The sequence below is a fragment of the Bos mutus genome, chromosome 25 (genome assembly GCF_027580195.1).
Source record: "Bos mutus isolate GX-2022 chromosome 25, NWIPB_WYAK_1.1, whole genome shotgun sequence".
NCBI lineage: Eukaryota > Metazoa > Chordata > Mammalia > Artiodactyla > Bovidae > Bos > Bos mutus.
Genome location: NC_091641.1, coordinates 12925196 through 12939816, shown reverse-complemented (window position 1 = coordinate 12939816; position 14621 = coordinate 12925196). Strand labels below are relative to the sequence as shown.

General features: G+C 44.0%; 1 protein-coding gene across 1 annotated transcript in view; it reads right to left on the bottom strand.

Annotated features, from left to right (window-relative positions):
• GALNT17 (polypeptide N-acetylgalactosaminyltransferase 17) overlaps window positions 1–14621 on the bottom strand; it is a 429083-nt gene that overhangs the window by 12008 nt on the left and 402454 nt on the right. Inside the window, exons 8-9 of the mRNA XM_005889873.3 lie at window positions 13535–13672; window positions 4920–5015 (exon numbers count right to left, since the gene is read on the bottom strand). Of these exons, the coding sequence (XP_005889935.1) occupies window positions 4920–5015; window positions 13535–13672 (234 nt within the window). The remainder of the gene's footprint in view (window positions 1–4919; window positions 5016–13534; window positions 13673–14621) is intronic.

The window sequence follows — 14621 nt, the reverse complement described above, 5'->3', positions numbered from 1 at the left end:
CACTAAGCCCCGTCACTCCATGGGGACACTGGTGCCTTATTGGCAAAATGCATCATCGTGACAAGGTGTTTGAATGATGGATCGCTTAAACGATGAAGCCATCAAAGAGGAAGCCCAAGATCAGATTACATTTAATTACGGGATAAAGGAATTCTCATCTATCACTCTGCTGATGAATTAGCTGGGGAGGGAATGTGTGCTTCTCAGCAAAGAGGGGAGAGGAAGACTAAATGTGCTGACAGACGGACAAACAGGGGAGACCTGTGACACCCTCCCTGGAACTCACTGGGGAGTTCCTAAACAGAGCTGACTCCTCTCAGTTCCTCTCCAAGGGGCATACCTCATCTCCAGAAGGCCCCATTAGAGCTTGGAGCTCTTTCAAAGAGTGCTGTGTGGAGTCCCCAGGGGCCCTGCACTCGGAGCTCTTGCTGGCCATGCCCTATCCATGGCGTGGCTGCTGGGCGCTGGGGTCCTCAGCTCAGGGATGAGGAGACCGCACTGGAATTGGTGAGGCTGTAAGGACGGTGCACAGGAACACTCCCAGTGAAGTTGATCCTCAACTTGGAGGTGGATAAAAGCACTGGGGGACAGAGGGAGGGACAAACGAGGAGGGGCTTCAGGGGAGTGTTGGGGCATTGCAGAACTGCTCTTGATTGTGGTGGGGTCACTTGACCATATGCTTTGTCAACAACTTGCAAAACTGGGACTTCCCTAGCTGTCAGTGGCTAAGACTTTGCCTTCCAATGCAGAGGGGGTGGGTTCGATCCTTGGTTGGGGAGCTAAGATCCCATGTATCTTATGACCAAAAACCCAAAACTTAAAACAGAAGCAATACGGTAACAAATTCAATAAAGACTTTAAAAATGACCCACATAAAAAAAATGCTTAAGACTGTTCTCTCCTGTGGCTCTCAAGGAAGCACAGTGGCGCAGTGCAAAAAGCCCTGTGAAATACTAAAAAGTATTGAAAATAAAACTTTAAAAGAAACTTGCAAAGCTACATTATAAAAACAATGAATTAACCTTAAAATTAACCTTAAAAGTGAAAACAACATTACATAAAAACTGAAATAGCATTATAAATTGAAAGAAAAAACCAGGCTGGTATGCTAGGCATAGGGCTTCCCATGTGGCACCAGTAATAAAGAACCTGCCTGCCAAGGCAGGAGACACAAGAGATGTGGGTTTGACCCTTGGTGGAGAAGATCCCCTGGAGTAGAAAATGGCAACCCACTCCAGCATTCTCACCTGGAAAATTCCATGGACAGAGGAGCTTGGCCATGGGGTCATGAAGAGTCAGCCATGACTGAACATAAGCACACATTAGGCATTAATCTATGTTATGTGGACAAACAGGGACATGGGATCGCTACCTTATAGCCTCGCCCATAACGTATGCCCAGTAAATGGTGTTGATGGAAAAAGAAAGCATCTGGAGATGCCTGTGAATATGCAGATTCCCAGAGTCCACCTTCAGCAGGTCTAGGCATTTGTAATGAGTTCCTGGTGGCTCCCTGTGGACCATGGCTGAGATGCTGGGTGGGGAGTCCCACCCTTCATCCTGGCTCTCAATACTCTGTGCCTTTTGGCTGCCCTGGGGCTTCCTGTTGGCGCTAGTGGTAAAGAATCCACCTGTCAATTCAGGAAATGCAATAGATGCAGGTTTGACCCCTGGGTTGGAACGATCCCCTGGAGAAGGAAATGGCTATCCAGTGTTCTTGCCTGGAAAATCCCATGGACAGAGGAGCCTGGTGGGCTACAGTTCCTGGGGTTGCAAACAGTCAGACATGACTGAGCGCACACACACTGATGTCCCCCTGAACACGCCGTATCCCACCCCCACCCCCGCCTCTACACCTCTGCTCTTACAGTACACTCGCCTGGCACTGCCTCCACGCTTGCTTCAAGTCTTCCTTCTGTGTCTTGCTGTGAACTAGAGGACACTGGCGGCTCAAGGACATGAGCTAGGTCTCCTCCCATGAATCACATGGTATAGCCCAGCATTGAAGACCAGAGGTCATGGGATGGTTTGAAAAGTGGCCTGGCATAGCCTGAATCTCAATTTTCAAAGGGAGCTGGGGGGAGGGTGGTCACTACCTGCCTGACAGGTACAGGATTAAACACTGCCCAAACCAGAAATGGGTTTATCATCAACATTTTGTTCCCTGTCTCAAGCCAGCCATGGCACTGAGCTGGTGTGAACTGCATCATAGGGACCTCAGGCAGCAGCTTGGACAGAAGGACTTGAGAGGAGCCTCAGAGCCATTGGAGGGGAATTAAAAGAATGATGCCCCGGGCCCAGTGCTGCCCACGCTGTGCTCTCTTCTTGATCTTTGCCTTCTAGAATGGGGAAGGTTGACAGGTTGACCAGGTAGACTGGAAGAGAGAGCAAGAAGGAGCTGGCAGAGGAGGACAATCCCACAGCCGATATCCTGGCAGGAAGACCTTGGCTGTTCCAGTGAAGTCACCCCGCCACCCCACACCCCACGCCAGACCTGGGCCCAAGATGGCAAAAGCTGGGGGAGGGGAGCCCTGGGCCTCTTAGAGAAGACCTCCCACTCTAAATAGGATCAAGCTGACACCAAAGGCTGCTATTGCGCCCTTGACATCTATTTTTTCTATGCTTGTGATATAAAGTTTATTTAAAGATAAAAGACAGCCAGTTTAAAGAAAAATACCTTTAACAAAACACTGGCTCGGAAAAGACACCGATGTTTGTCTGATGCAAAGTAGTAATCAGACCAGAGCAAGGCTGGTCACTAGCTCGTGATTGAGCAGGCTCTTCTCAGAGGCCGGGAACCGTTTCCATCTTGTTGACAAACACATGTTGAAGACAGGAAATTACCCTCCTCAGTGCCTATTTTATCTCTGTTTAATTGCTGTCTGATAATAAATTACAACACAGAGTCCATTAATTAAGCTAACAATGTCTGTGGAACGCGCCTAGTTACAGGAACTTTGATTCAGCTTGCCCACAGCACTTTACGAGGTGGTTTAAAAGCATGTCAGGACACATGACCGGTGGGGACCCACTCCGAGCCTAGGGCGAGCGGGTTTGGGAAGGAATAGGAGGAAAGCTTGATGAGCAAGGGGAGAGGCAGCCTGGCAGGTGGAGAGCAAGCAGTACCAAGACTGCACTCTAATTCAGGACATGTGGTAGAACAGAAAATGAAAAAAAAAAGATTAGATTTGCTTTCTCAAAATCAGCTGATGGAAAACAACAATGGCCCATGCGTACAGGTGCTCCTCCCAGAACTGGGGGGTTAAGGACGAGCCTGATTTGGTTTGCTGTCCCATCATCAACTAAGTGGCAGGAGCATCCATTTGGAAAAGTTTGCGAATGCAGGAGGGGTGGGAAAAAGATGAATTCTAGATATTTTCTGCACTGGGCTATGAAGGCGACCAAGTTCCCAGCAGGAGAGGGGAACTTGGTGACCAGCTCCTGTCTGGGCAGGGAGTAGGCAGGAAATTATTTTGAATTCTGTGGACTGGATTTGGATTTAAAGTGCCTGGGTTCTGGTCGGCTTTGCTCACAGGCATCTTTGTGCCTCAGTTTCTCCACCCCACCTGCTTGTCTCCTAGAGTGACCACAAGGAGCAAAGGACTCAGTATTCAATCTGCCTGGAATTACTTTCAGAGGACCAGTCACACAATGAAGGGAACGGGGGTCTGGATTATGAGAACCACCTGCGGCGACAGCAGAGGAAATACAGCTCGTCTCTTTCCAGATGCCAGCTTAACACGAAAGCACAAGTGTCCAGAGAAGAGCAAACCCACGAGCCACAAACGCACGTGAGGACGTGTGCATGCCTGACGCACGTGATCTTGCAGCTGAACGTGTGTGTTCAGAGAGCACGAGAGAGACGAAGGGAGCTTACGGGGCGTTGTGTCCACTGTCTTCCTTTCACAGACGAACAAAAGGAGAATATGAGTCTGGCTTCGAACCAATCATCTCGTGTGCCTCTGAAATTGAATATGTCTTCCCAGTTCTGGCGTGCCTTTTATTACTACTGGGTAACATAAAAGTGTTTTACATTTTTATGCATGCCAAGTCTAATGATGTCTTTGGATCTGTTTTCTCCCAGTTCTCGAGGACCTGCAAAGCTCTCCTGGTGCACACGTCCATGCACACACGCATGCGCACGCACACCATGGCCTAACACAAAGCTGTCAAAGGAAATTCATTTACCAAGTTCGACTTTTACTGTGTTGGTCGATTGTTTTGCCCTCTTTGGTTATCTTTGCTATCTCCTGAGAGACCAGAAGACACATGTATTCTTTAAAATGTTACTGCCAGCACATCACTCCTTCCCAGTCAGTGTTCGGCACCTGTACCGCTTCTTGCAGACAGGGCCATACTCACCACCAAACTGATGATAGTGGCTAAGACTCCACACTCCCAATGCAGGGGGCCTGGGTTCGATCCCTGGTCAGGGAACTAGAGCCCACATACCACAGCTACAGATCCTGTGTGAGGCAAATAAGACCCAGTGCAACCGAATAGATAAATAAACATTAAAGAAAAGCTTACGATGGCCTTTCGGAACAGACACACCAATCAGGTTCTCATAAGGGAAGCGGCTAACGCTTTCTTTGATGTTGTAAGCAGGCTTGCTTGGTTATCAGCAAACATACGTACACATGACATCTATTTGCCTATTAGCAAATGACACCAAAATGTAAGCACAGTTTCCTTTCAGTAGAAAATGCGCCCCTTTATCCTCTTAATATCTGTGCTGACGCAGCCACCTATGAATCTTCTCCCTCGTTCCTGTACAGAAATCACCAGAAAGCCCCTCGCCTGCTCAGAACAGTCAATAGCTACCAAAGGAGAGGACAAAAGAAGTTTCCAGAAGTCCTACGAATCCCCAGTAGGTGCAGTGAACTTACTCCCTTCCTGGTCAGAGACAGGGCTCCTACCTGGGGTCCCCAGCCGTGGCACGGGTACAGTATTGCCGTGTGGTTCTCCATTGGCCCCTGGTCCAAGCAGACGTCTTTTGCCTTGTTGTTGCGAAGCTGTGGGAATAGGCCAAACAGGACCCGTCAGATCTCATCTGGTGGAGCGACTGCTCCCCACCCACCACTCCACCTCGACTTGATTCTGACTTCCAGACGCCATGAGACCTCCCCTCCACACCCCCACCCCCAAGTAAGGACCAAAGCCTGAACCTTGGAGGAGATCATTTAGCAAGAAAGACAGTCCTCCAGTGGGTGGTGTGGGCACTGACCCTCTGCCTGTGACCACGTACCCTACCAAGCATGTAATCCCTCATTCTCAGCATATGTGACATGTTAGCGAACATTATGGTGTTAATTTTGCAATACTTAAAGGTATCAAGTTAACAAGTTGTACCATTTAAAGTGAAGTTGCTCAGTCATGTCTGATTCTTTGCGACTTCATGGACTGCAGCCTACCAGGCTCCTCCGTCTATGGGATTTTCCAGGCAAGAGTACTGGAGTGAGTTGCCATTTCCCTCTCCAGGGATGTTCCCAACTCAGGGATTGAATCCGGGTCTCCTGCATTGCAGGCAGACACTTAACCATCTGAACCAGACTTCCCCGTAGCTCAAACGGTAAAGAATCTGTTTCCCTTGTGGCTTCGTGTTTCACCTGGTAAGAATACACCTGCAACGCTGGAGACCTGGGTTTGATCCCTGGGTTGGGAAGATCCCCTGGAGAAGGGACAGGCTACCCACTCCAGTATTCTGGCCTGCAGAATTCCATGGACAGAGAAGCCTGGCAGGCTATAGTTCGTGGGGTCGCACAGAGTCAGACTGGACTAAGCGACTAACATACACAGGGCCCAAGGGCTGTGAAAACACAAGTCTCCCAGTGGCTGGTTCATCTTGCACCTCCCGCCAGATTCACTCAAGATGGCAACCTGGGGTGATCTGAGGTGGTTGCGCTGCTACTGTGGAGATTATACCACTTAAACTTATACAATATTAGCTTCCCTGGTGGTTCAGACAGTAAAGAATCTGCCTGCAATGGGGAGACCCGACTTGAATCCCTGGGTGGGGAAGATCCCCTGGAGAAGGGAATGGCAACCCACTCCAGTACTCTTGCCTGGAGAATCCCATGGACAGAGGAGCCTGGTGGGCTACAGTTCATGGGGTCACAAAGAGTAAGGACACGACTGAGCGATTAACACTTTCATATGTCAATTATAGGTCAATAAAGCTGGAGAGAGAGAGAGAGAGAGAAAGAACAAGAACACCAGCTTGGGGGAAAAAAAATCAGTAGAGGAGCATTTTTTTGTAGCCTACTGGTTTCAAGCCAGAGGAAAGGCAGCTTCTGATAGCTGAATATCACCCCTTTTCTCCTGGAACCAATTCCTTGTCTTAAATACTTATGTTTGAAATACCTAGGATGGATTCTCTTTTTCTTTCTTCTTGAAGAGAAGCATTCTTTTAAACCCAAGATTCCAAAAGTCCATAAAGAGGGGTATAGAGAGAAGTGATGAATCAGACATTCCAAAGATGGTCCAAAGCAAGCAATCTTTAAAGAATGACCAAGCTAGCTTAGGAGACCACAGCTCAGCACCACAGCTTTAGTTCCTTTATATTAATAGATGCTTTAAGAAATGCCTGTTGCCAGTGCTTTCAGTGGTGCAAAGGTTAATTATATGGAAAAACCCAGACAATTTCTGAGTACAAAAGTAATTCAGAAGAGTTAGATTTTTGAAAGTGATGAAATTTTAGCAATATTTTTACCCAGGCATTTTGCTTGTATTCTTCTCTTTTATGTATACAGAAGAGCAATATGGTAGAAATGTCTAATGAAGTCTAACAAAGTTTTTAAAATAAGTAAAAATTAGAGGTGATAAAATTAATAAAAAATATTGTTTGGAGGACTGACAAAAGATATCCTATTTTTATAAATTTACACTGAATGGTAAGTTGGAAGCCTTCATGTTTAGCAATTATTTCCCTTTTTGAGAATTATTGGTTTATTCCCCCATTGAGATCTCAAGTGGTTTTATTATAGATTTGTAAGAGCTCTTTACATATTAAGAATATTAATGTTTTATGGCATATGTGTTCCATATAATGATATCACAATGCTAGTCTTTTAAATTTTTCCCTGATGTTTATGCAAACAAATCTATTGTGCAGTAACTTAATAAATGTTTCCTGAAGCTGATAAGGGTTTGGTATTGTGCTAAATTTAACAATCACAAAGACTGAAAAAACCAAAAGAGTACCTGCTCTGAAGGATGGGCTGAAGAGAGAGACAGACATAGGAAGAGCTAGTACAATAACTGAATTATGCCAGGGCAGCGAAGAGATGCCCTCACCCATCTGAGGCTTCAGAGACTAAGGGGAGGTGACTCATGAGCTAAATGTTAAAAAGGATTAAGTGAAAGAGATGCTAATGATGTTCTATTTTTCACTCAGAGGATGTCTACATGGATTTTTACTTTATATTATTATGCTGCACATGTTGGGTTTATGTATATTTTATGTGTGCTGTATTTCATATAAATAATGCTTAAAAAAAAAAAAAAAAAGATGAGCAAAAGTGAACTAGGGAGTAGAGGTTTTTCCATATGAGCCAAGCACAGAATTTTGAGTAAGAGTTGGTGGCTTAATATTTCTGTATACATCGAAGTACTTGTGCATTGGGAAGGCAATATCTTACATGTGTGAGTCAGGACATAATGTATTTGCATATCTTTCTTTTTACTTTTTTTCTTTTTACTGAAGTATGTGGTTCAGTCTCTAAGTTGTGTCCAACTCTTTGCAACCCCATGAATTGCAGCACACCAGACTCCCCTGTCTTTTATTATCTCCCAGAGTTTGCTCCAACTCATGTCTCTTGAGTCAGTGATGCCATCCAACCACCTCATCCTCTGTCGCCCCCTTCTCCTCTTGCCCTCAGTGTTTCCCAGCATCAGGGTCTTTTCCAATGAGCTGGCTCTTCACATCAGGTGGCCAAAGTATTGGAGCATTAGCTTTTACTGAAATATGCGTGCAAGCTCAGTCACTTTAGTCATTTCCGATTCTTTAGGACCCCATAGACTGTAGCCCACCAGGCTCCTCTGCCCATGGAATTCTCCAGGCAAGAATACTAGGGTGGTTTGCCATTTCCTTCTCCAGGGGATCTTTCTGAACTATGGATCAAACCCAAGTCTCTTAAGTCTCCTGCATTGGCAGGCAGGTTCTTTACCAGTAGTGCCAACTGGGAAGCCTTACTGAAGTATAGTTAATTTAAAATGTCATTTTAGAGTCCATGTTTCCAATGCTGAGGGCACTGGAGCCTTCCCTGATAAGGGAACTAAGATCCCGTATGCCACGGGGCACTGCCAAAAAAGTTTTAAAAAACCTTTAAATTAGAATCTTTTTTTAAAAATAGAAGTTACCAAAATGTGACTAAGAACAGGATATACACAGTTTACAGGACTAGAAAGCTTTTTAAAAAGCCTCCAAACAAGCGAGTTAAAAACTGAGCAAAGAGACTGGAGCATCAAAATCAGAAATATTCAGAGGCCTATGGAAAAACACTCAAACAGAACTGTACATGAAGAACAAAAGGTAGAAAGTACACACGGTCAGGCAGGGTGTAGTGAAAAGAACCCACAGGAGTGTTAAATCAGAGTTGTCTAAATAATGCTAGATTTTGTTACCAGACTGAATTTGAATCAGTTTGATTTCTTCCACTTAATACTGTCGTCCATCTGAAATATATTTCAGTAAATGGTGGGCTCAGCAAGCACAGAAGGAGTAACAGAGGCCAGTGCCCTGACATGTTAACACTGATCATAGCTGGGAATTGGGATTTGAGATAAGTTTTGTTTTTATCTTTATATTTTCTATATACTGTATGTATTGAATTTATTATTTTAAAAAGATAGGAAAATTTGCAAAAACAAAAGATTTCCCTCCTCCAAAAATCAGATTATGATCTCTATGTTACCTCTAAGGCCATTCCAACCTTCAGCTCCAGAGATGTCATGTACACTCTGCTTCATTTGAAATGTGCAGTGCGCAGCCTGTGGAATGGTGCCCTAGCCTCCTAGCATTTTATCATTTTTATTGTTTCTCTTTTCGTAACTATTTTTCTTCTAATCATAAAATTATCATATAAAGATTAGTGATAATTGAGAAACGTGAGAAAATACCACATTAAAAACTGCCTGTCCCCTATGTAAAAGTTTCCCCTCCCATACTCTTGTCTTTGTTGATGTGGCTTAGTCTGTAAGTCATGTCCAACTCTTTTGTGACCCCATGGACTGCAGCCCACCAGGCTCCTCTGTTCATGGGATTTCCCAGGCAAGAATACTGGAATGGGTCGCCATTTCGTTCTCTGGAGGATCTTCCCGGGCCAGGGATTGAACCCACATCTTCTGCATTGCAGGTGGGTTCTTTACTACTAATCTAAAATACTGGCTAATCTAATTTCATAATCCTGACTTTTTTTCTCTTAAGGCGTATATTATCAATATTTTTCTTGCATCAAACTTCTGTATACATCTTCTGAAATGCTGCAAAATATTGCAAACTACAATTTAACTAACCTTCAAGTTAAATTCAAATTTTCGATCGAGGAAAAAAAAATCCCTGAGATGAACAATGTTACTTGCAAATCTTTGTCCTCATTTCAGATTATTTGCTCGGGATAAGAATGGAGAGGAAGTATGACTATCATTAAACCTTTTAATACATGTGGTTCAAATTGCTTTTTAAAAAGCTTGTTTCAATTTGCACTCTCATCAGAGGATCTGTGGTTTTCATATTATCAAGACCTGGCTGGCAAAGCACCAACAGATATTCCAAAAATGAATCTTTGTTCTTTTGGTGTAAGACAAAAAGCTGCTGCTGCAGCTGCTAAGTTGCTTCAGTCGTGTCTGACTCTGTGTGACCCCCATAGACGGCAGCCCACCAGGTTCCCCTGTCCCTGGGATTCTCCAGGCAAGAACACTGGAGTGGGTTGCCATTTCCTTGTCCAATGCATGGAAATGAAAAGTGAAAGTGAAGTTGCTCAGTCCTGTCCAACTCCTAGTGACCCCATGGACTGCAGCCTACCAGGCTCCTCTGTCCATGGGATTTTCCAGGCAAGAGCACTGGAGTGGGGTGCCATTGCCTTCTCCGAAGACAAAAAGCTACCTCAGTGCATTTTATGTTATTTTTCACTCCAGTGTATTGAAAATTTTTTTTAATTTCTTTGATTATGAAATAAATATTAAAATGTCACCCACTTGTATTTTCTCTTGTACTTTGTCTCTTTTTCTTTGGGGATGTTTTCTCATTTAAATAAAAAATTTCATTTAAAATCTATTTGCGGAGTTCATTATACATTAATGATATTATCCATTCATCTACCGTATTTATGATATACAGATTTCCACCTTGGCATATTATTTCTCCATTCAGTTGATATATAGGTTATTTAAATATTTATGAGCCCATATCAAATGTCATTTTCCTTTGCATTTTCTTCCATAGCTTTCTTTCACTCTTAGAAAGCCCTTCCCCTTTAAGAGTTCAGATTCATATCTATTTCTGGATGGTTCCATTATGGTTTCTTTTCTTTCATTTAATGCTTATAGTCCATCTGAAATATACTTTGGGATTTGCTTTAAGAATCTAAATTGTTCTCTTTTCCAAAGAGCTGGGTGATTTACCCAATTGTCTTATGAATAATCCTTTCACCGCCCACTGTTTTTCCATGTGATCTTTATGTTTGATCTTCGAGAACCAAAACCAAAAAGAAACGTGTTTTTATTTTAAGGAAGACAAGGCAGTGTGCACCTATTAATGGCTAGTAGAACGTGCCAGGTATTGTTCTAAGAAGTCTGTATATGGAGTCTTGTTTTTCATCTTCCCAACAACCCCAACCCAACAACCAGAGGAACTTTCACACCCTCATTTTACAGATGAGGGGACAGATGCTAAAAGGAGCCACTCGGGCTTGAATCCAGCAGGCTGGCTCTAGAATCTTCATGTGTCCCCAACCACTACATTTGTGGGCGTGCATGCTCAGTTGCTCAGACTTATCCATCTCTTTATGACCCCATGGACTGTAGCCAACCAGGCTCCTCTGTCCATGGGATTCTCCAGGAAAGAATACTGGAGTGGGTAGCCATTTCCTCCTCCAGGGGAGCTTCCCGACCCAGGGATCAAGCCCACGTCTCTTGCAGCTCCTGCAATGGCAGGTGAGCTCTTTACCACTGAGCCACCTGGGAAGCCCCATAAGAAGCAAGCTCTGCATCCAGATTCCAGCTCGAAAGGGACATTTTGCCTGCACTTGGATGATTTAACCTGGGGCTGACTTAATTCCTCCAAAAGGTTTCTCCCATAAAATAGAAAAATGCTCAACTGTAGAAAAAGGAAATGCTCTAAGCCCATGAGGGAAATGCTCACCAGCCCATGCAGAGCTGGTGGGCATCTTTGTTGGGTCCAGAGTGCCCGGCTCCCTGAGCTCTGACCAGAGTCCATGTCACCAACCCTCATCCAAAAACACAGGGATACAGAGCAGGTGCCCCAGGGCTTACATACATGCACGTTGTCAGCAGTGCTGCTTACAATAGTAAAAAACAAAACAAAACAAAACAAAATAGAAATGTCTATGTTTTCAAGCAAAACATAGCCATCACAAAAGGTACCATCTTATACAGCCATTGATAAGGTTGCATAAAAAGGCTTAACCACACAGGAAAATACTGTCTCATTAGTAACATTTCAAATTATGAGGCACTGTGGACAGCCTGGTTTTAGTTTAAAACATACATACTTTTTAATACCATCTTATATAGCCATTAATAATGTTGCAGAAAAGTGCTTAAGGACACAGGAAAATATTCTCTATTATTAGTAACATTTCAAATTATAAGGCATTGTGGACAGCCTGGTTTTAGTTTAAAACATATATATATATATATAAAATGTATATATATTTATACCATCTTATACAGCCATTGGAGTTTCAGCTTTAGCATCAGTCCTTCCAATGAACACCCAGGACTGATCTCCTTTAGAATGGACTGGTTGGATCTCCTTGCAGTCCAAGGGTTGGCTACCTCATGCAAAGAGCTGACTCATTGGAAAAGACTCTGATGATGGGAGGGATTGGGGGCAGGAGGAGAAGGGGATGACAGAGGATGAGATGGCTGGATGGCATCACTGACTGGATGGACATGAGTTTGAGTGAACTCTGGGAGTTGGTGATGGACAGGGAGGCCTGGCGTGCTGCGATTCATGGGGTTGCAAAGAGTCGGACACGACTGAGTGACTGAACTGAACTGAACTGAATACAGCGATTAATAATTTTGGAGAAAAATGCTTAAGGACACAGGAAAATGTTCTCTACTATTAGTAACATTTCAAATTATAAGGCATTGTGGACAGTCTGGTTTTAGTTTAAAAATATATATATATATATACATATACCAATACCAGTAGATGTGTATATAAAAAGTATTTGTATAAACCTGGCAGGCTACAGTCCATGGGGTTGCAAAGAGTTGGACACAACTGAGCACACATGCACGTACATACACACACACACACATATATAAAAATAAATATGTTTAGGAAAAATAAATATATACACACATGCAACAAATCAGACCATACATCCAAATGTACACATTATCTTTGGGATTAGAACGCTTAAGTCTAATCCTGGCTTCATGGTTTATAAGCTATGAGACTTTAGATAATTTAATGTCTCTAAGTCTCAGTGTTCTTGATAAGATGGAAATAACACTACTACCTGATAAATGAGGATGATTGAACTCAAATGTGAAAAACACTTAGAACAGTACTGGCACATTTTAAGTGTGCGCTGCTATTGTTGCTATTTTCAAAATGCAGATTTATGGCATTTGTACTACGAGAAAGGTCAATCTGTTTTCATGTTCAGAAAAGTGACACTGTCTCAGCATAGAAAATCTCAGAACAGCATCTGTATCCTTTCTTTGGCAGCAAGGGACTCCAGTGCACAAGCAGTGGGCCCTGGACAGACAGTTCTAGTCTCTGTCTCTCTTTACACCCAACTTGCCGCTCAGCGTCTCAGTACAGGCCCCAGGGTACCTCACAATGCCCTAGCCAGAATTTATGGTCCACTCCACACCACAGGCCAAATGATGGCCCACGTCCCCATCGTGACATGTATTACACATGTCTCGCCAACAGTGGGTGGGGCTTCCCTGGTGGCTCAGTGGTAAAGAATCTGCCTGCAATGCAGGAGACAAAGAGACGAGGGTTCAATCCCTGGGCTGGGAAGATCCCCTGAAGAAGGAAATGGCAACCCACTCCAATATTTTTGCCTGGGGAATTCCATGGACAGAGGATCCTGGAGGGCTACAGTCTGGGGCGGGGGCAGGTTGCAAACAGTCGGATGTGACTGAGCACACACACACAATTCACAATTCATTCAAACCAGCTGATGAGAGCCTTGCTGTGAAGGCCCCACCTTTAAAAAAACTAATCACTTAATGAATGAGTGAATGACTTTGTCATTCACCCCCAGCCAAGTGATCCACAGCCCCCTGCACAGCCATCCAAGTCGAGAACAAGTGTGGTTTTCATTACCTCCCCGTAGGCGACGGTGTTATTGTATCTTCGCATTTCTGGGTAGACGTGGTCCAGATACCACTGGAAATTCTTACACTTTAAACTTTTCCTTAAGGCTCTTCTTTCAGAGACATCGCCAATGTCAATTCCTGGATTCTGAAAGTAAGCAAAGGGTTTAGTGATTGGGAGGCTCTGGCAGAGCAGAGGACAGGCAGTGTCACCTTCAGGGAAACCATCAGAGAGAAATCCAAAGCCCATACATGATCCTTTAGCCCTGAGCTAGCCAGTACTGACCCCCCGGGCACAGTATGCAGCCCCCCAAGTCTGCCTTCCTCATCACCATGAAAGGGATCCCGCAACACATTGATACTGACAACCTGCCTTCCCAGCTCCATCTCTGCCATTTCTTTAGTGACTCTCAGACCCAATTATTACAGGAATTATTTGATTAAGACGAGAAAAGAAATGCCTATAACCACCTCCTGCCTTTCTTTTTTGTACATGGGTAATTCCCCTTCCTCCCTTTGCAGGCTCTTTGTGAAGTTCATTATATGCAGATGTGAAAATAATTTTCCATTGCAAAGCTACTGTAATGATGTTCTAATGAATAATTCACTCTGCTTTTACAGAAATGAACCTGTAATGGGCTGCTGTGTGCTGACAGGGGAAAATAAAGTAGCTGAAATATGACTCCAGAGTCAGCCACAAGACGGCTCTGACCCGGTAGAGACAGGATACCCTCCTCACTATGACGGGCAGCCAAGCAGCATTTTAGAGCAAGAGGAGAAGAGTTTAAATGATTTCATTAAGATTTCTTCTTCGGCAGCCAAACAGGGATTTTTAAAAGAAAAGTCCCTTTAAATGTCAAACTTATTCATATTCAAAGGCAAACCTGGGCAGTGATATTTTAACTCTTTATTTTAATATACTTGGCAAGATTAATGAGGATGGTCATTTGTGAAAAGCCAGGTAGGGAACACTGGCAGGAGGGACCTGAGGTGGTTTGTAATGATGGAGAAAGCATTGGGAGACCAGTCTTGAGTTCTTCTGACCCAAAGTCACATCCCCATCCTAGGTCACTGCTCTCATCTCAAACAAGAAAAAT